Raw genomic sequence first — 19,871 nt, forward strand, 5'->3', positions numbered from 1 at the left:
GGAGCTGACATGGGAATCTGAATCTCGTAGCTTAATGATCTAGATTTTGTTTTTATTCATTTCCACCTGTCAGTGTACCCATTATTACTGCTCTGGACAATTACATAAATACCGCTAATTACTGGAAGGTCATCCGCATGAAGCACATCCACAGAAGTAACATCTCCCAGCTCAGTACTTTCAATCCACTAATCCTGTGCAGAAATGTGTCTGTCATTGCAGAAAATCGCAGTTCAACACCATGTTTGAAAACTACTTCAAATAGTAAGAACTCATAAATTTTACCTGCTACATTTAATATGGAAAGCTTGGATCAAAACATAATTTCCTTTGTTGTATGATAAACAAACAACCAATTCGGAGTTCTGCAGAACATCACTGTAGCAAGCTTGATCAAGCTAAGGATTCCATAACGATAGTCTACCCTTCTATAAGTGGGAGGCTGATGTTAGAATGGTTAACTAATCTTAAACTGGAATTAACGATAATTTATCTTCCAAATTAATCTATATTATACAAGTAGAAACTAATACCTGAAAGATAAATACTATAAACAATCCTGCAATCGTGTTTTACTAGCTTGCTAGCTGCAATGTCGCACTAGTCTAAACTTTATTATTAGGGATTATTAGGGATTCCACACAACTGAGTTTATGATATTGTGGATTATTGACATGAAATGGAAACAAGAAATTTCAAGAAAGAAAAGATTGTTTGAGAAAATTAATGGTTATATTTAAATTTTCCAGCAAAAATGAAAATTGAGTTTAAGCAATAGTATGCATATGTGTGTGTTTATATATACACTACCTGGTGCAGCGGTACCATAGCCATAACCAAGAAGTGCTGTATTGTAAGGCTCATTTAGGGTTATCCAGAACTTCACCTTGTCACCTAATTTCTGAAAACAGAAATGAGCATACTCTACAAAGCGGTCAATTGTGCTGCTATTCTCCCAGCCACCAACATCTTGGAGTGCTTGAGGCAAATCCCAGTGATAAAGTGTAACCTGTTGATGACAAGCAGATAAACAAGTAAATATTGGATTGAGCATGGTTGACTTTAATATTTTTCTGATAATGGGTTCACGATCTTCTAAAATTGCATTTTATACTGTAACATCACTGCACAAAAATTTTTTCCTAATATTTTGACGGCATGAGTCGACAGAAAATAATTAGCACATTCTTTCAAACTACACAAATAAAATACTTACCGTATTTTTGAGTTAAAAAAAAAACAAACAGCTGGAGGGTCTCGACGGGGCAGGCAGCACCTGTAGAGGAAATGGACAGATGTGCATTGAGTCACGTCTCTCCTTCAAAACATTGAAGGGTCTTGATCTAAAATGATGCCTGTCCATTTGCCTCCACAGATGCTGCTTGCCCCGTTGAGCTCCTCTAGCAGTTTTTTTTCTTTTTGCTCAATATTCCAGCATCTGCACCCTCTTTCGGTCTTCAATTGAATAAGCTGTTTACATCAGTAGATTTAATAACTATTAGGATTATTGTATTTTACTGAAACCAGGCCCTGAGAAGAAGGGTCTCAACCCAGAATGTCACCCATTCCTTCTCCCCAGAGATTCTGCCTGTCCCGCTGAGTTATTCCAGTCTTTTGTGTCTATCTGTGTATTAAAGGCAATTGCGACATTTCAAGAACTGAAATTTTAAAATAGCTTTTCTTTCCATTATCTTGTATACAATGATATTAGCAACAATTGGGACATTTAATAGGAATTAACCATTTACATTTTCACATAAATGTCCATTCATTCCTAAGAAAAATGCACAGATGTATCATTACCCAAAATTTAGCACTATTCCAGCAATCAGTGGCTAAATTCTATTTATTTTTTATAATAGCAAAAATGTGATTAATCTCAAAAATCAATAAATGTTCCTCACTTTTCATCTGGTATTCATGTCTCTGTGATTTTATTTGCCATTTGGGCTGTAGTTTAAAAGTGTTTGTTACCTTTGCCCCAAATCAGAACCTTTGCCTAGATTTGTGAGTCTAGATGGTAATAGTTGGCAGGTAATTCTGCTGTAGTTCTTGTACATAATCCATGCACATGTACACTTTAGTTGTGTACTCTTCACTTATCCATGGGTACTGAGATGACTTGCACCAAGTTTGCTCATTCAAGCAAGTCTAAAATTAAACCTGATGTTATTTATCCTAGTTTGAATGGCTCAAATTCTGTTTGCCTTAAATAGCTGAGGCCTGGCAACTTTCTGTTTTACATTCATTTTCAGCTGAGTAGAAATCTCCTTTATTTTATATTCCAACATGAAAGATTTTACAATAAAAATATCAAACTGTATAGGTCAAAAATGAAGCAGTTATTTCGTTTTGATGTCCACAAATGATGGATGTGTAGTTCCATTTTTCACAAGTCAGTAAAAATGGTCTTGTTAATTAGTAGTGCTTACCTGGGGCTTGATGTTAGCTTTAAGGAGAGCATCAATAAACTTTATATAGTAGTTCAATCCAACCTCATTAACAAAACGTGTGGTTCCATCAGGGAGAATGCGAGGCCATGATAGGGAGAAACGGTAATGGTTGACTTTCAGTTCTTTGAGAATAGCCACATCCTCTTCGATCTTGTGATAGCTGTCACATGCTATATCTCCTGTATCGCTGTTACCAACTTTCAACGGAGTATGAGAAAATGTGTCCCATATGCTAAGTCCTTTGCCATCAGCTCTCCAAGCTCCTTCAATCTGTAGTTAGTTGGATAACAGTAAAAATGCAATGCATTGATGTAAAGTTTGTGGGAGCAAATTTTTATTCCGTATCCTATTTTTGAATATAGTGATTTGAGAATTTAGTAAGGTTGAATTTCTGTTATCTGAAGTTGTGACATGAGATATCCTGCATGTAATTGTATAATATTATTGATGAAAGTGGTTTTGCCCACATAATGTGGGATGGTCTCATAGCCGTCTCCACCATTTCCTATTAAATATTAATTCCTAAAAATTATCACCCCGATATTACCTGCCAACTAACGACAGAATATGGATGTATTCAATTTATAGGCAGGGAAACAAATGTTACTTGTTTTAAAGGATTGTTTTAAATTGCACCTTAAATAAAAATCAAGATGGAACCTACACTTCTTGTGGCAAAATGCTTTAGAATGGGAAAGGATCAGAAACAAGGATGCCAAGTAGGTGAGGATATCACAAAACAACTTAAAATGCTGGAGTATTGCATCTGAAGAAGGGTCCCAACACAAAATGTCACCTATCCATGTTGTCCAGAGATGTTGCTTGACCCGCTGAGTTACTTCAGCAGGTGTTTTTTTGCAGCACTTTCAGTTCCTTGTTTCTGCAGGTGAGGATATCAATTAGCTTTCAGTATTTCACTAGCTACGTGTAATTGCCAAAGCAATAGCAGAATTCCACCGCATCTTATATCCAAACTATTATCAGAGGCTTGGCCAGCGGCTGTGAAGGATACTCTTATACTTCATTTCTAAAGAACCAAGATTAATATAGAAGGATATCGTGTTCACAACTTATAGTAGAATTAGGCCATTCGGCCCATCGAGTCTACTCCATCATTCAATCATGGCTGATCTCTGCCTCCTAACCTCTTTTCCTGTCTTCTCCCTTGACACCCGTTCTAATCAATAATTTGTCCATCTCTTAAAAATATCCACTGACGGACTCCACAGCCCTCTGTGGCAATGAGTTCCACAGATTAACTGTCCTCTGACTAAAGAGGTTCCTCCTCACCTCCTTTCTAAAAGAGCGCCCTTTTATTCTGAGGATATGACCTCTGGTCCTAGACTCTCCCACCAGTGGAAACATCCTTTCCACATCCACTCTATCTATGCCTTTCATTATTCTGTAAGTTTCGATGAGGCCCCCCCTCAACCTTCTAAACTCCAGCGAGTAGAGGCCTAGTGGTGTCAAACGCTCATCATATATATAACCCACTCATTCCTGGGATCATTCTTGTAAACCTCCTCTGGACCCTCTCCAGAGCCAGATATGGCTCCTCAGATATGGGGCCCACAGTACTCGAAATGCGGCCTGACCAGCGCCTTATAGAGCCTCAGCTAATATCTTAGAATCTGGCAGTTTGGTAGTGCAATATTCCAGTGACAGCCCAATTATCCAGAGATTGTGTAGCAAAGTAAGGGTGGTATTGTCCTAGAATACAGCACAGAAACCAATATTCCACCATCCATGCCTACCATAAGGTGCCTATCTATACTAATTCCATTTACCAGCATTTGATCTGTAGCTTCCCATGCCTTGATGATTCAAGTGTTCACCCAGATTTCACACGAGATAGACACAAAATGCTGGAGTAACTCAGCGGGACAGGCAGCATCTCTGGAAAGAAGGAATGGGTGACATTTCAGGTTGAGACCCTTCTTCAGGTTGGGAAGACTACTTCAGTCTGAAGAAGGGTCTCAACCAGAAATGTCACCCATTCCTTCTATCTAGAGATGTTGTCTGTCTCACTGAGTTACTCCAGCATTTTGTGTCTTTATTTAAATGTTGTTTGTGTTGCTTCACCACCACTACATAATTGTGCTGCAGATTGCAACCACCATCAGAATTAAAGAAATTCTCTGCTCACCATTGGGTAACTATTCTGTCACAAATATCTTCAGTGTTATTAAACTAAGCCAAATAGTTGTTCTAACTGGAGACTGTCAATGCTATCCATGATGTAAACAGCCAATGCATTGATTTGGTAAGAAAGCGGTAAAGTTACTGTCTCTTAGAAAATAATTATTAAACAAAAACATTTCAATGTAATAGATGAAAAGAAACTGGACTTACTGATAGATAATTAAAAATGAGCCATTTTAGGAGGAAGCAGATATAATAGATAATTGTATTAATTTTTATTAAGATTTTTTCTATTAATAGAATTATAGTTCTTGCATTTTAGTTATCAAATTGTACCACACTATTTCAATAGAAAATGTAAAAAAAGAAAGCAATTAACATCAGGCATGAAAGTGTAATTCTACTTTATCGTCATATCACATTTTTAGTTAAAGAACTATATTCTTCACCAAAAGCTATTCATCAGACTTAATGACTAACCTGATAGGCAGCAGTGGCAGCACTCCAAGCAAAGTTCTTTGGAAATTCACCATGAAGAAATTCATCATCTTTCTGTCTTGGGAAACCATTGTCATGAATTATTTCTGCATAATAGTGCGCTGATCGCTTGGGAGTTCTTTGCCTGTTAGGATCTTTGAAGTTCACATGATGTAGTCCAAATTGTAAACTGTATCCATTGACCCATTCAAAGCTGTCCATGAGGGATCTGGCAGCATAGCCTTTAAGATTAACATGGTCCAACTTGTAAGCTGCAAATAATTTTGAAGAAAAAGTAGTTAACTTCCAGATACTTCAAAAACATTATTCTTACTGGACATTTAGTACATCAATTAATGCCAGGGAAATATTTTAAAAAGGTATTTTCTCATTTCACCAATCTATAACTGTGCTCTGATGTATCTCATCTTTTCAAGGACTTTGTGGGCTTTATGGTCCCATAATTTGTATATTGTTGGATCCTATCTAAATTAAAGAAAATTGGTAAAAATATATGATAGGATTGTATTTAAAATTGCAAAAGATTTTGAATGAATCAGAGTATTTAGAAAAGTAACTGGAAAATTCCAGACCATTCCTATATGATTTTGTTAGACAACTAAGAGACAGCAATGGAAACAATTAATTTAAAAGTTAGAATTTGTCCAAATGTTCGAAATGCCATAAGTACAAAGACATCCATTACTGCATCTGGCAGAAAAACAGAAACAAAATAACCTTTCAGTGCTTCGTTGATGTATGTCTTGTAGTAGAATATCCTATCTGTATCGTCCACACTCGAAGATGATTTAGTAGCTACTCCATTTTCCGTTACATAAATGGGAGGATTATTATATTCTTCTTTGATCCAGTTCAGTAGTCTCCTCAGGCCCCAGGCTACAGCCCTAAAATTCTTGTCAGATGTAGTTGGCCAACTCTGGTCAAATTGTTCGTCGGTGTCCCTGTCGTATTCATAAGAAAAGGTTTTAAGTTTGTTGATCTGATGACTAACAATCTTTGTGGTGTACGTATTGATGCACAAAACATCTGCAGAACCACGGATATAAGTCTTTTCCTTCTCTGTAAATTGAGGAAGGCGTGATGTTGGTAGGCGTTGCAATTCACTCTTGTTTCCAACCGCCCATTTCATCGCCTCAGGATAATCACCATTTTTAAAAATCGGATGTGCGAACCAGCCCAGCGTAAACTGCAAGTAGCGATCAGCTGCAGCCACGTCTCTGAGGTCATTAGTTACCTTTGGTTCCACCCAATCTGCATTAAGGCTAATAGAAATTAAGCCCTTCTGCGTGCTCCTATATTTATCATCATAGGTGTGAAAAACCTTGGCGTGAGCCTTCAACAACACGTGTGCCACTCTGTATGGAAGATCACCGGGCTTTTTTAAAGATGGGGGAAAGGCACCTGTACCATATCCTTTCCAGCTAAACACAGAGGGCTCACTAAATGTTATCCAGAACTTAACTCTATCTCCAAATGTTATGAAACAGTAATCAGCAAATGCATTAAATAAGTCAATCAATTCTTCATTCTCCCAGCCTCCAATATCTTGAAGTGCTTGAGGGATGTCCCAGTGGTAAAGTGTTACCATTGGTGTTATGTTGCTTGCAAGAAGATTGTCGATCAGTTTATTGTAATAATCAACCCCCAACGGATTCAATGACTCCTGTCTCCCATTGGGGAAAATTCGAGACCATGAAAAAGAAAAATGGTAGTTTTTAACTCTCAATGCTCGAAGCATATAAAGATCTTCATCAATTTTATTGTAACTGTCACATGTAATATCACCATTCTGGATGTTAAGATTATGGGTGAAATTGTCCCAGATACTTGGTCCTTTTCCATCAGCATTCCACCCTCCTTCAATTTGGTACGCTGAAGTGGAGACACCCCATCCAAATTCTTCTGAGAAGGTGTCATGTAAAAAGTTGTCCCTTTCCATTTCATCCTGATTTGAAAACTTTTCCCAGACAACTTTAGCCTTTGATGGCACTTCTGATGCTGGTAAATATGTCAGCCTTTTAATCTTGTTGAGAGTGAGGCTCTGAACTGAATTGTTCGAGGAACTGTTAACAAAGCCATTATTCTCAATGATCTGTGTGTAAAAATACGCAGATTCCTTTGGAGTTCTAGGTCTGTTGGAATCTTCAAAATTCACATAATGAAGTCCAAATCTATGGCTGTATCCTTGTGGACCTTCAAAGTTGTCCATTAGTGACCATTGTGTAAATGCTCTTACATCAATCCCATCCAAAATGAAAGCTGGTTTGAGGTGGTTGGGGAGAGAAAGGAAGATGATGTTAGTTATGCTTTTAAGTAACTACACGTAACAAAGAAGTATTGGGCCATCATTTAAAAGTCAACACCAGTTTGTTTTGCCATTGTCACCTAGAGAAGGCTGATTGATTCCTGGCACAGCCAGAAGTACATGTGCTATGATGGCCGTGACCTCCATCTGATTGGCTTGCAACATGCAATGAGCTGAGACTGAAATATATGGTTGTAAGGTTGTAGCCATTGGAAGCAGCAAACCATTGGAATATACAAACCAGTGAAAGGGAGGACTTGTGTTTGATTGGGGGGAAAAGTGAGATTTTTCTGCACAATTAAAATGAGATTAACTTTGGTAATTTATTTGTACTTAACCCAAGTAAAAGTATGAGATCCTTAATCAAAATATCACACAGTTTAGCTTATTTTGTTTAACTAACATTTATAATTAGTGTCAATAATATCCATTGATATATCAACAGTACCAAAATCATAAAGACAGTATCTGCAATTTATAATGAAAAACAGAAAGTGCAGGAAATAGCATTTAAGGAAGCATTTGTGGAAAGGAGAACAAAATTAATGATCAGGAAGGGACTGCAGATGCTGAAGATAGACACAAAATGCTGGAGTAACTCAACAGGTCAGGCAGCATCTCTGGAGAAAAGGAATAGGTGATGTTTCGGGTCGACACCCTTCTTCAAACAAAGAATGTTTTGGATCAGACAGATAATCTATGTATAGATATCAAAAATGATTACCCTTATTTTGACAAGAATTTCTACAACTGTAGCGATAACAAACTTACCCTTCAATGCCTCATTAATGTAGGCAGCAGATGTCTCTGTTCTTAAGGTATCATTTATAAAATCATTACCATCACTTGGCACTCCATGTCCTGTTATATAAATTGGAATATTTGTACCTGTATATTCATGTCTAACAAAATGTAACAGCCTTCGCAGTCCCCATGGAACGATATATATCCATGGAGATGCAGTCGGCGGCCATGATGGGTGTACATGCGGGGAAAAATCCCCAATACGATTGTAGTTTGAAGCACATGTGTTATTTGTGGTAGAATTGATCAGTCGAGAGGTATAGTGACTGAGGCCAAAGAAATCTGACGTTCCACTAATGTAATTTTTCTCCTTTTCCGTAAATGATGGCAGTTGGACAGGAAGTGATGAGCATTCCTGATTATATTTTTCTATCTGTTTTTTTAAGGCTGCCGGATAATCACCATTAACGAAGATGGGATGAGCAAACCAGCCCAACATAAATTGCAGGTAACGATCAGCTGTTAAAACGTCTGTTGGATTTTGAGTGGAAGGCTCGGCCCAGTCTGAATTTAATGCTATTCCTAATTGACCATGTTGTCGAGAACGGTAGTTTTTGTCATACATGTGCCAAGCTTTGGCATGGGCTTTGATTATGGAGTGGCCAACCTTGTAGACTGCAGTATTTAGATCACTGATTCCGGGTGCATGCTGCCCTGTGCCATATCCAGCATAACTAACAACCCAGGGCTCATTAAATGTGATCCAGTATTTCACACGGTCTCCAAAGGTGGCGAAACAAAAATCTGCATAGTCAGCAAAAGTATCTATTACACTTTCATTCTGCCAACCACCAATATCTTGCAAAGACTGAGGAAGATCCCAGTGATATAGTGTCACCATCGGTTGAATATTGGACTCCAGAAGACTATCAATTAATTTATTGTAATAGTCCACTCCATCTTGGTTCAGTTTAGCACGATAGCCGGTTGGAAAAATTCTCGGCCATGACAGGGAAAACTTGTAAGTGTTAACTCGTAAACCTCTCATCAAATAAACATCATAATCAATTTTATTGAAACTGTCGCAGGCAACATCTGCAGTTTGGTTTCTTTCTATCTTTCCCTCGTGAGCAAACTTGTCCCAAATACTTTCTCCTTTCCCCTGTTCAGCCCAACCTCCTTCGATTTTAAATGAGGCTGTAGCTGTGCTCCAAAGAAAGCCACTGGGGAACGTGCCGTACAAAAAGGAATCCCTCTCTGCTGCAAATTGGTTTGAAAACTTCTGCAATACAGTTTGATAGGATGTAAGACCAGATGCTGTGGGAAGTTTGACTTCATTCGGTTGTTCCACATGCTGAAGTTTAACCCCATCTTCCATTGGTGAAGAGGTACTGAAAATATTAAATAAAATGTTAAAATACTTCAAATTCCATACTAATCCATAAATTTATTTGCTTGAAATTCAGTGAAGTACTTGCAAATAAAAACCCACAAGCTAAGTAGGAGCCAATAATTCAGTAGTGTGATTAATGCTGGGGAATAACTAGGCAGAGAAGATAACTAGTTTAGTTTGGAGATAAAGCGTAGAAACGGCACACTGAATCCACACCGACCAGCGATCAGCTGTACAGTAGTTTGACCTTACACTCCAGGGATAATTTACAGAAGGTAATTAAAATGCGAACCTTTGGAATCTGGAGGAAGCCGGAGCATCCAATGAAAACCCATTCGACCACAGGGAGAACATGATACTCCGTACAGACATCACCGTACCGCTGCACCACTGTGCCGCCCTTAATGATTTAAAGATGGGACTGTAGGTGTAGTAGATTAAGAACATTTTAAAGGGTGCCTGTCCTCTAGAATTACTGGCTACTTATAAGAAGGATTTTTTTTTGTCCAGTCCCAAACTGTATATTTTTATTATTTGTTTATACTCGAGAAAAATAGTTCTTCACTGTGTAGGAAGTGTAACCAAAGTCTTGGTCATACCTGTACTTAAGGAGGGTTTTGAAAAATTAATGAAGTTGGACAGGTGCTGTAGGTTTGAAGGAAGAATGAAGGGGAAAGATGTGCAAGGAAGTTGTTGCAATATTGCAATAGGCAAGTGTGAGGATTTAGATAGAACATAATTAAACATTTTTAATTTGACATTTCCAAGTGTGAATGTAGTTCAGGATTAACAAAATGATGTGAGCGAGATGTAATAGAAGGGATATAACAGACTTTCAGCTAAAATGGAGTTGTCATCTAACAGTCATATGCAAGCTTTTCAGCTAAATTAACAGTGCCACATAATAAGCAAGCAGGCTCACTTAAAACAATGTACAATGGGATAAAGACAGCAAGCTTTGAACTGATTTTAGAGGATGCCCAGGATAGTATTGGAATTATTGAGTCTGTAATTTGCCAGGATATGTCCAGGGTTTCAACAGCAAGAAGCTAAAGCAAGATGGAGGCAACAAATGTGCAATCCAATTTCTAGGCCAACACTTTTTTCCATTTTTTTTTAAAGCAAGTTTCTGAGTGATTCATAGAAAATAAATGTCTCCCTTTTATAATACTGTACATATAGTTACAAAATGCGCATTTAAAGAAACTGACTAAATTTGCAATTTTTCAAATTTTTCAAATAGCTAATTTATCCCTCTTTATAGAGAAACAATAACGTTATTGCAGTTTAAGAATGTTATATTTAGATACCTTTCTTTATCTGAGGTGCCTGTTTGATAATACAATGGTAAACTGTCCAAAAAGTAATTGGCATCACAGCCAACAATTGGAACCTCATTCATGGTCACAGCTGCCAATAAGAAAAATCAACAGAGCAAAATTATTCTAAACTCTGAACATACGGTAACATACTAAGATAAAAATAATATTTTTTATTAACATTGATATCTATTGTGCTTGTATTGTATTGTATTGGCGGCAAACTGCCTGGATCCAGGGGTACAGGGTGAAACTTACCAGAAAGCATAACATTTCTTTAATCATCAAAGACATACACCACCCTGGCCACCCTCTCATTTCGTTATCACCACTAGGAAGTAGATAGAGGAGCCCGAGAACCATGACCCCCAGGTTCAAGCGTAGCTTCTTCCCAGCACCCATGAGGGTCTTGAACATTACACAACAGTATAATTTAACAATAGAACAGTACCATGTCCTTGTTTGCACTATATGGACTTTGCTTTTTTGCATGTAGGTTATGGTTATTGATTTATTGAATTTTGATTGTTATCTGTGTGTTGTTGAGTTCACAGGCATGTTAAGCTGCTGCAAGTAAGAATTTTATTGTTCTGTTGTTGGTACATATGACAATTAAACATTCTTGACTCTTGAGATAAGTTGAATTACCATAACATAACGTATGTCCAATTAGAGCAGTGTGCGATCGTTCAGTAGGATGAATTGGCATTGTTAAGTTGGGGGTGGTTTATGTGGTCATGGATAAGGTCTGAATGGTGCTCAGAATTTGATGATTCTTCACGTACCTCTCACAATTTCAGTCAGTGCAGATCTAACATGCTCTCTGCTGTTTGAGACAGTGCATTGTGAAAAGTCTAATCTATAGACCAAGATCTGTAAAGAGCTGTTGATGCTCTGCAAAATAAAAACATGCCTTATTGTTTCTATTGCTTACAAAAATGAATTCAGCTTCAAATGATGAATGGTTCTAAGCAGCATCTGTGGAGGAAAAGAAGTTTGTCGACATTTCGGGTCAAGATCCTCCATCAGGACAGAGAGGGAAGAGAAGGGGGAAAATGGTCAGTATATAACAGTGCTAGAGAGGGGTGGGCCAGAGGTTGGAAGGTGATAGGTGGAACGCTATGGGAAGGGGATGATGGAACTAATATGGAACTAAGTGGAACTAAGTGGGCGAGGGGAATGGGAAACAAAAGACAAACAATGGGAGAAAAAATGGGAGAAAAAAACTAGGTGGACAAGGGAGTGTGTGTTGGTGAACTCAGGGAATATGGATCAAATAAAATTGGAAAATGTAATATTCATCCCATGTGGAATATGAAACATTGCTCTTCTAAGTTGTCTTTAATAATTTACTGTTGGAATAGAAAAGGCCAAGGTCAGACAGGTGAGTGTGGCATTGCAAAGGAGAGTTGAAATGACATGCAACTAGAAATGCGAGGTGGCTGTTGCACACAGAAAGCACATGTGGTGTGAAATGGTCTTCTAATCTACACTTGGTTTCTCTGATGGGGAGGAAGCCACATTGTGAGTAGACCAGAACAAGTCGGATGGTCAGTGTGTATATAGTGGGACCAAGATCCTGTTTTCCTGCTGTATCTCTAAACTGAATTAAATTAAACTAAAATAAACTAAACTAAAAACAATAATTAAAATAACATGTATGCAGTGTAAAGACGAAAAGGAAAATCTTTCTGTGAAGATAAAGAACGTAGATAGCTAAAGTACTTAATGAATAGTCTTTCCAAAGGAGCAGAATGAAATTAATGTTTCAGTTGAAGAATAACGCACGAGATGGTGACTTGGATAATATTAGTGGCCAGGAGATAATACATTAATCATTATCACTTAACATGAACAAGTCATCAATCCATATCATGTCTCCGTCATTAATCTAATATAGGAAACTAGAATGGAAAAACACGATCCTCTGATCAATACTTCAATCCTCCTTGCTATGGGTGAATTACCTAGCAAATGTGGGATTTCAAATATCACATCTTTTTTCAAAAGAGGAAAATAAGTTACATTTGGTCTTGTGTCAGTAATGGTAAAACTACATACATTTATCCCAGGTATCGTAGGTGATACAGGAGTAGAGGAATGTGGTTCCATACAAATGCACATTTGTGATAACCAACAATGCTCTTTTAGTTTAGTTTAATTTAGAGATACAGCGCGGAAACAGGCCCTTCGGCCCACCGAGTCCCCGCTGACCAGCGATCCCCGCACAATAACACTATCCTACACCCACTAGGGACAATTTTTACATTTACCAAGCCAATTAACATACAAACCTGTACATCTTTGGAGTGTGTGAGAAAACCGAAAATCTCGGAGAAAACCCACACAGTAGCAATGTTACAACATTTTGAGATTTTAAAAATCAAGTCTGCAATTTATCCCATCAGATAAAGCATAAAAATAAGTTTAATTTGACACCTAATTCACTTTCATATCTCAAGTATTTAAAAAGTTATGGCCATTTTCATACTCGGAAATTAGCATCTTGTTCCCTATTGATTTTCTACGGACATAACAAAAAAGCTGTGATCGTGGACAGTCAAAAGCCCATAACTTTCTTAAAAATTAAGAGAACTGAATGAAATTTTCAGTTATCATAGATTGAAGCATTCTGAAACAAATATAAAATAATCTTACTTGGATGACCTGAAATTAAAGCATATAATTAGTTAGTTACCTAATTGTAGCTAATTTCAAACTTCAATTACTAGATCTAAACATCTATCCATTTCTTAATAAACGATTAACATTTTTAAATAGCCTAAGTGTCCAAATAATATTCACAAATAATTCACAGTAGAACATGATTTTTAAATCTCATTTACATTAATTTATAGGCCAAATGGAAGGAATTTAGTGTTTAATTGCTGTAAATTAAAGTCCATTTAAATCAGCTTTCTAGTGGGATCCTGTGAACGCGCTGGTTTAGAACGTTCACATTGTGGTGGATTTGTACCCTCAAATGCCCAGAAAAATACTGCGGGATATAATGGGCCCAAAATTAGCTACTCGCAATATTAAACTTTGTATAAAGGGATCTTAAGAAGCCCTTTTTAACATAAAAATAAACAGCCTACCTTCCGTTTTCCCCTGTATGAGATCCGGCCGGTTGTCGGCGGTTGCGGGTTTAGAGGTTAATTTTTTAACTACTATAACAATTTAATAAAGCCCTTAAAACTAATAATAGCTCAAGCGAGAGAATCTTCCAGCGATTTTTCGTTAATAATTAAGTAGGCTGAAAAACCTCGATTTGAACAGCCTAGGGAAAATCGCGTTTTAAACCCGCCCCCCTCTAAACGGCGCCAAAATCGCGCACACGGGCTGGGACAGATTTTCAGCGACGCTTCTGGTACATTTTGCAACATACCCACACACAGGTCACGGAAAGACAGAACGCGTAGTCAGGATCAAACCCGGGTCTCCGGCGCTGCATTCGCTGTAGGCAGCAACTCTACCGCTGTGCCACTGTGACCACCATTAAAACATTTTTTTTAACTACTTTTGGATTTTTAATCATGAAGCATAATTTTAACGAATAGTTTAGTTTATATTGCCAAATAAGTAATAATTTTCAAATACTTCCTTAGATATGAGATTCATAGCTCATTTGTGCAAAAAATAATTAAATAAGCATCTACCTTTATTTTCATCAGATTTTCCAGTAAGGAATCTTTTTTTGTTTTTGAGTTTTCATTTCCTGAAGTGTCTGTCTGAAAGAGCAAAAGTATATGATCAGCTGCCACACATTAATGATGTTCCAGTCCAAAGAATCACATATTAAGTGGGTGCTAAATATGATCCATAGATTGAAAACGTTCTTGCATCTCAGTGAGCATGGCTTTTAAACTGTAGTAGTAATAATTCATGACTTTTCACTTTTAAGTCTTCAAAGCTTTAATTTTTAAAAGTAAATTTCAATTGATTTTAGATTGTTTCCATTTTGTTTGACTTCATAAGGAAATGTGCGGAGCAGTGTGTTCATCACTTCTGGGTGAGCTCAAGCATTCTAGGTTGCCTTCGAAAGGGAGAATACGGACGGACCTATGCTGCCTTTGAAAGGGAGAACGTGAATGTACCTTCTCGAACCCCCACAGACCCAGATGACACTATTATCTCAGTCACCGAGGCTGGTGTCAGAAAATCCTTCACAAGGTGAACCTTCAGAGAGAGTATGGCCCTGATGGTGCACTCAGCTACATTCTTAAAACTTGTGTGGAACAACTGGTTGGAGTTTTTTTATAACTATAACCCCTCACTACCAAGGTCTAAGGACCCATCTGCTTTAAAAGGACTCCGGCCCAGCACAGCAATGCCATTTGCCAACCTGGAGATGGTGTTAATGCCGAATTAATACCCTATTGTCATGAATGCATAGGGACTATAGTAGGGGACAGAGAACACATCCTTGCGGGCCACCAGTTTTGAGAATGATAACAGAGGATATGTTATCACCTATCCTCACTAATTGTGGTCTGTGGCTCAGAAAATCGAGGGTCCAATGGCAGAGAGGGGTTGCTGATTCCTTGGTCCAGGAATTTAAGGTGAATTTGGACAGTAGTATTGTGTTGAAGATGGAGCTATAATCGATAAATGGGAATCTATCTTAGGGGTCCTTGTCTTCTGGGTGTTCCAGAGATGAGTTTAGGGCCACGGAGATAGTGTCTGCTGTGGACCTGTTGTGATGGTAAACAAACTGCAACTCAAGGCTGGCTGGGAGGATTGAGTTAATGTGTGCCATCACCAGTCTCTTGAAGGAGTTCATGATAGTGGAAGTCAGAGCCACTGGACGGTAGTCATTCAGACACACTACCTTACTTTTCTTTGACTCTAGGATGATAATGGTCTTCTTGAAGCAGGTGGAGACTTCAGAATGGAGTAGTAAGAGGTCAAAGAAGTCTGTGAATAACTCTGCCAGCTAATCCGCACAAATCCTGCGACATGGCAAGAACACCTACTGGGCCAGTTCCTTTCCACGGATTCACTTCCAGGAAGATCGATCTTATGTCTGCCACAGTAAATGGGTGACATGGCGGCACAGTAGTAGAGTTGCTGCCTTACAGTGCCAGAGACCCGGGTTCGATCCTGACTACGATTGCTTGTTTGTATGTCTGTATGGAGTTTATATGTCCTCTCCATGACCTACGTGGGTTTTCTCCGGAGCTCTGGTTTCCTCCCACACTCCAACGACATGCAGGTTTGTAGGTTAATTGACTTGGTATAATTGTAAATTGTCCATAGTATATGTAGGATAGTGTTAGTGTGTGGGGATCGCTGGTCAGCGCAGGCTCGGTGGGCTGAAGGGCCTGTTTCCGAGATGTATCTCTAAACTAAAACTGCTGCTACACATGCATCCGAGACTGGCGGGACGGATGATGTTTCTCCACCGAGCTTCTGTTCAAAGAGGGTGTAGAATGCATTACGCCTGTATCACTGTATAAATTGTATTGTTCCTTTGCCAGTACGTATGACAATTGAACACTCTTGACTCTTGGATTTCAACAGTTCTGGGCAATCTCACGCTCTAGTTGTTGTGAGAGTAGCAAAATACATTCCAATGTAGCAATGTTACAAAATTTTGAGATTTTAAAAATCAAGTCTGTAATTTATCCCATCAGATAAAGCATAAAAATAAGTTTAATTTGACACCTAATTCACTTTCATATCTCAAGTATTTAAAAAGTTATGGCCATTTTCATACTGGGAAATGAGCATCTTGTTCCCTATTGATTTTCTATGGACATAACAAAAAAGCTGTGATCGTGAACAGTCAAAAGCCCATAACTTTCTTAAAAATTAAGAGAACTGAATGAAATTTTCAGTTATCATAGATTGAAGCATTCTGAAACAAATATAAAATAATCTTACTTGGATGACCTGAAATTAAAGCATATAATTAGTTAGTTACCTAATTGTAGCTAATTTCAGACTTCAATTACTAGATCTAAACATCTATCCATTTCTTAATAAATGATTAACATTTTTAAATAGCCTAAATGTCCAAATAATATTCACAAATAATTCACAATAAAACATGATTTTTAAATCTCATTTACATTAATTTATAGGCCAAATGGAAGGAATTTAGTGTTTAATTGCTGTAAATAAATGCCCATTTAAATCAGCTTTCCAGTGGGTCCCTGTGGAACGCGCTGGTTTAGAACGTTCACATTGCGGTAGATTTGTGCCTCAAATGCCGAGAAAAATACTGCGCGATATAATGGGCCCAAATTGAGCTACTCGCAATATTAAACTTAGTATAAATGGATCTTTAGAAGCCCTTTTTAATGTAAAAATATACAACCTAACTTCTGCTATTTGCTTTATGAGACCCTGCGGTTGCTGGCGGTCGCGGGTTTAGAGATTGATTTTTAAACTACTATAACTATTATTCAAGGCCTTTAAACCTAATAATAGCTTTTGCGACGGGGTCTTCCAGCGATTTTTCGTTAATAATTAACTAGGCTGAACATTTTCGATTGGAACAGCTTAGAGAAAATCGCGTTTTAAACCCGCCCCCTCTAAACGGCGCCAAAATCGCGCACACCCTCAGCAGCAGATCTTCAACGACGCTTCAGGTAGGCTTTGCAACATACCTATCCAATGAATGGAGAAACTAGTTGGGAGAATGACAGCTACTGAACTACAAATATCAGCAAATTAGTGGAGGGGTATTGCTTACTGTCACTGTCACTGTCAATGTCAACAACTATCCACATATTTAACAAACAGATGAAGAACAATATACTGAGAAAAATTGAAAGCAAATTATTTCAGCAAAATGATTTTCATATTCTTTTTGGGTTTCACATTTTATCATTTAATGTGTGTCGTCCACAAATCTGCAATGCTTGGTTCCTCAATTCCTAATTGAAAGGGAAAAAATGTAGATGTGGAAACCTGAAATTAGAATCCTGAGAACACTCATCTGAGAAGAGGGAAATAGAGTTAACATTTTGGTTTGATGACTTGTTATAAGAACCGACATTTCTATTTTCATTATTTTCTTGGTGATCTCATACAAGTATATGAAGAAACAAATGCACCCTAGTAGTGCAGTTGTAGGTTCACTTATAATCAAAATTTGAGAATGCTCTATAATACTTTACTTGCCTTCTGATCAGACTCACAACCATATGGCACTGTTAGGGCGATCAAGTCCACCATTCCCTGCAATTAAAAAGAACTATTTTATGATAAGGAAACATCAAATTTCAAAAATATTTAAATATTTTCTGCAGCTCCCAAAACATTTGTTCAACTCTTATAAACATATAATATGCAGCATCGTATTAAATCCAGGGTAAGCACAGATCATTTAGTTGAACATCCTGCAACATTAATGATCACTTGACTATGGACTTCCCTTCCTTCCATCCTCCAGTGCTGATATGGGATACAAGTTACTACTTTCCTGCGCTGTCTTACTCAGATTAAAGGAGCATGGAATTTTCAAGTGAAAATTACGTAACAGCTTGTAGTAAGTTCACAGGTGACTCAATCTTAGCCTTAATATAATTTGAGCAATAATACAAAGTGCTGGAGGAGCTCAGCAGGTCAGACAGCATCTCTGGATGGAATGGGCTGATGACATTTTGGGTCTTTTGGACTTTCCTTCAGACTGATTGGAATTGGGGAGAGGGAGAGGACAAAGCCTGGCAAGTGGTAGGGAGATATAGCTGGGGATGGGGTTAACTGGCACCCGAGTGGAGTAATTAAATGTCTCCATTTAACAGCATTTACATTGTCCATAGAAAGCAGAAAATACTTTGAGAACAGTGAACAACATTCTTACGTAAAAAAAAGTATTTGTTTAAAACTTTAATGAGTATTTTCCATATTACAATATAGTGTAGTCCAGAAGTACCATCTTTCAGGGAAACCATGTTCTCCCTTTCATGTGGACATCATAGACCCCTGGGCACTATTCAGTGGAGAATGACAGTTCTCCCTGTGACTTGTCCAATGTTTATTACTCAACCAACGCAGAACAATAATTTATCCCGCAACTTTAATTTAATTGTTTTTTGCAGGAACTCTCTGAGCTTAAATTGACAGTCACATTCCTTGCACTTCAAAGGTGATGGCAATTACAAATTTCTATTCAGGCAATTCTTTTTAATGCCGGTTTCAGATGTTTCACATACTCGGATTTTTTGAGTGTTTAAGTTTAAATATACAAATATCAGAAACCAATTTTCTTTTTGGATTCAATTTCTCAAATTGTGCAAATAGTGTAATGGTTTGTTCGTTGATGAGGTAAGAATTTTAACCTGCTTTTGCTTCATTCTTTTTTTTGTCTTGAGCTTCAGTCAGTTGAATAATAATGTGCAATTAGATGCTATGTCTTGTACATTACTTCATTATAGGTTTGAAATGATTATCCACTTTGAGGTGTTAAGCTTACTAGTATAATTCAAGCCCGAGAGCAGTTGCCAGGAATAAAATAATTGATAGTAATATGGATAATAATGTAACTATTTTTGACATATAGAATAAATAAGGCACCAAGGTTAAGAATCTGAAATCTCACCGCTTTGACAACTTGCTGGAATATAACACCTGGAGAAATCATGTAGTTAATATTGAAAACAAGAGACATTCTTCCTCCTGTATGGGGCAGTGGAGGAAAATAATAATCACACTTTATGTTTATTTTATTTCATCATACAGAGATTTCTCTCATCTCTATCAAGAATTTTTAAAGCAGAATGATTAATTCATGATTAAAGGTACATTGCTAGCAAAGTGCCTTTAATCAGCTACAAAAAGCTGCCATCTGATTTGTTAATGATTTGATCACATACAATATAATTCACAGAAAATGGTGAGCATATGTAGTAACTCGAGTACTTTTTGTAGAGACAGAAATATCTTTAATTTTTCAGGTCATCAACCAGTTGCTCTATACAGGATTAGTATATTACTGTACAAAAAATATAAAGTGGTTGAATCACAGCAACATAGCTTTATTTTGATCTATGCACATTAGATAATCA

General features: G+C 37.6%; 1 protein-coding gene across 1 annotated transcript in view; it reads right to left on the reverse strand.

The window, feature by feature from the left end:
• Positions 1–19,871, reverse strand: part of lct (lactase) — a 49,643-nt gene that overhangs the window by 23,981 nt on the left and 5,791 nt on the right. Inside the window, exons 3-10 of the mRNA XM_033023503.1 lie at positions 17,986–18,042; positions 11,640–11,748; positions 10,846–10,945; positions 8,170–9,533; positions 5,811–7,352; positions 5,076–5,344; positions 2,433–2,723; positions 811–1,009 (exon numbers count right to left, since the gene is read on the reverse strand). Coding sequence (XP_032879394.1) covers positions 811–1,009; positions 2,433–2,723; positions 5,076–5,344; positions 5,811–7,352; positions 8,170–9,533; positions 10,846–10,945; positions 11,640–11,748; positions 17,986–18,042 — 3,931 coding nt within the window. The remainder of the gene's footprint in view (positions 1–810; positions 1,010–2,432; positions 2,724–5,075; positions 5,345–5,810; positions 7,353–8,169; positions 9,534–10,845; positions 10,946–11,639; positions 11,749–17,985; positions 18,043–19,871) is intronic.

The sequence above is a fragment of the Amblyraja radiata genome, chromosome 7 (genome assembly GCF_010909765.2).
Source record: "Amblyraja radiata isolate CabotCenter1 chromosome 7, sAmbRad1.1.pri, whole genome shotgun sequence".
In the NCBI taxonomy this organism is placed as follows: Eukaryota; Metazoa; Chordata; class Chondrichthyes; order Rajiformes; family Rajidae; genus Amblyraja; species Amblyraja radiata.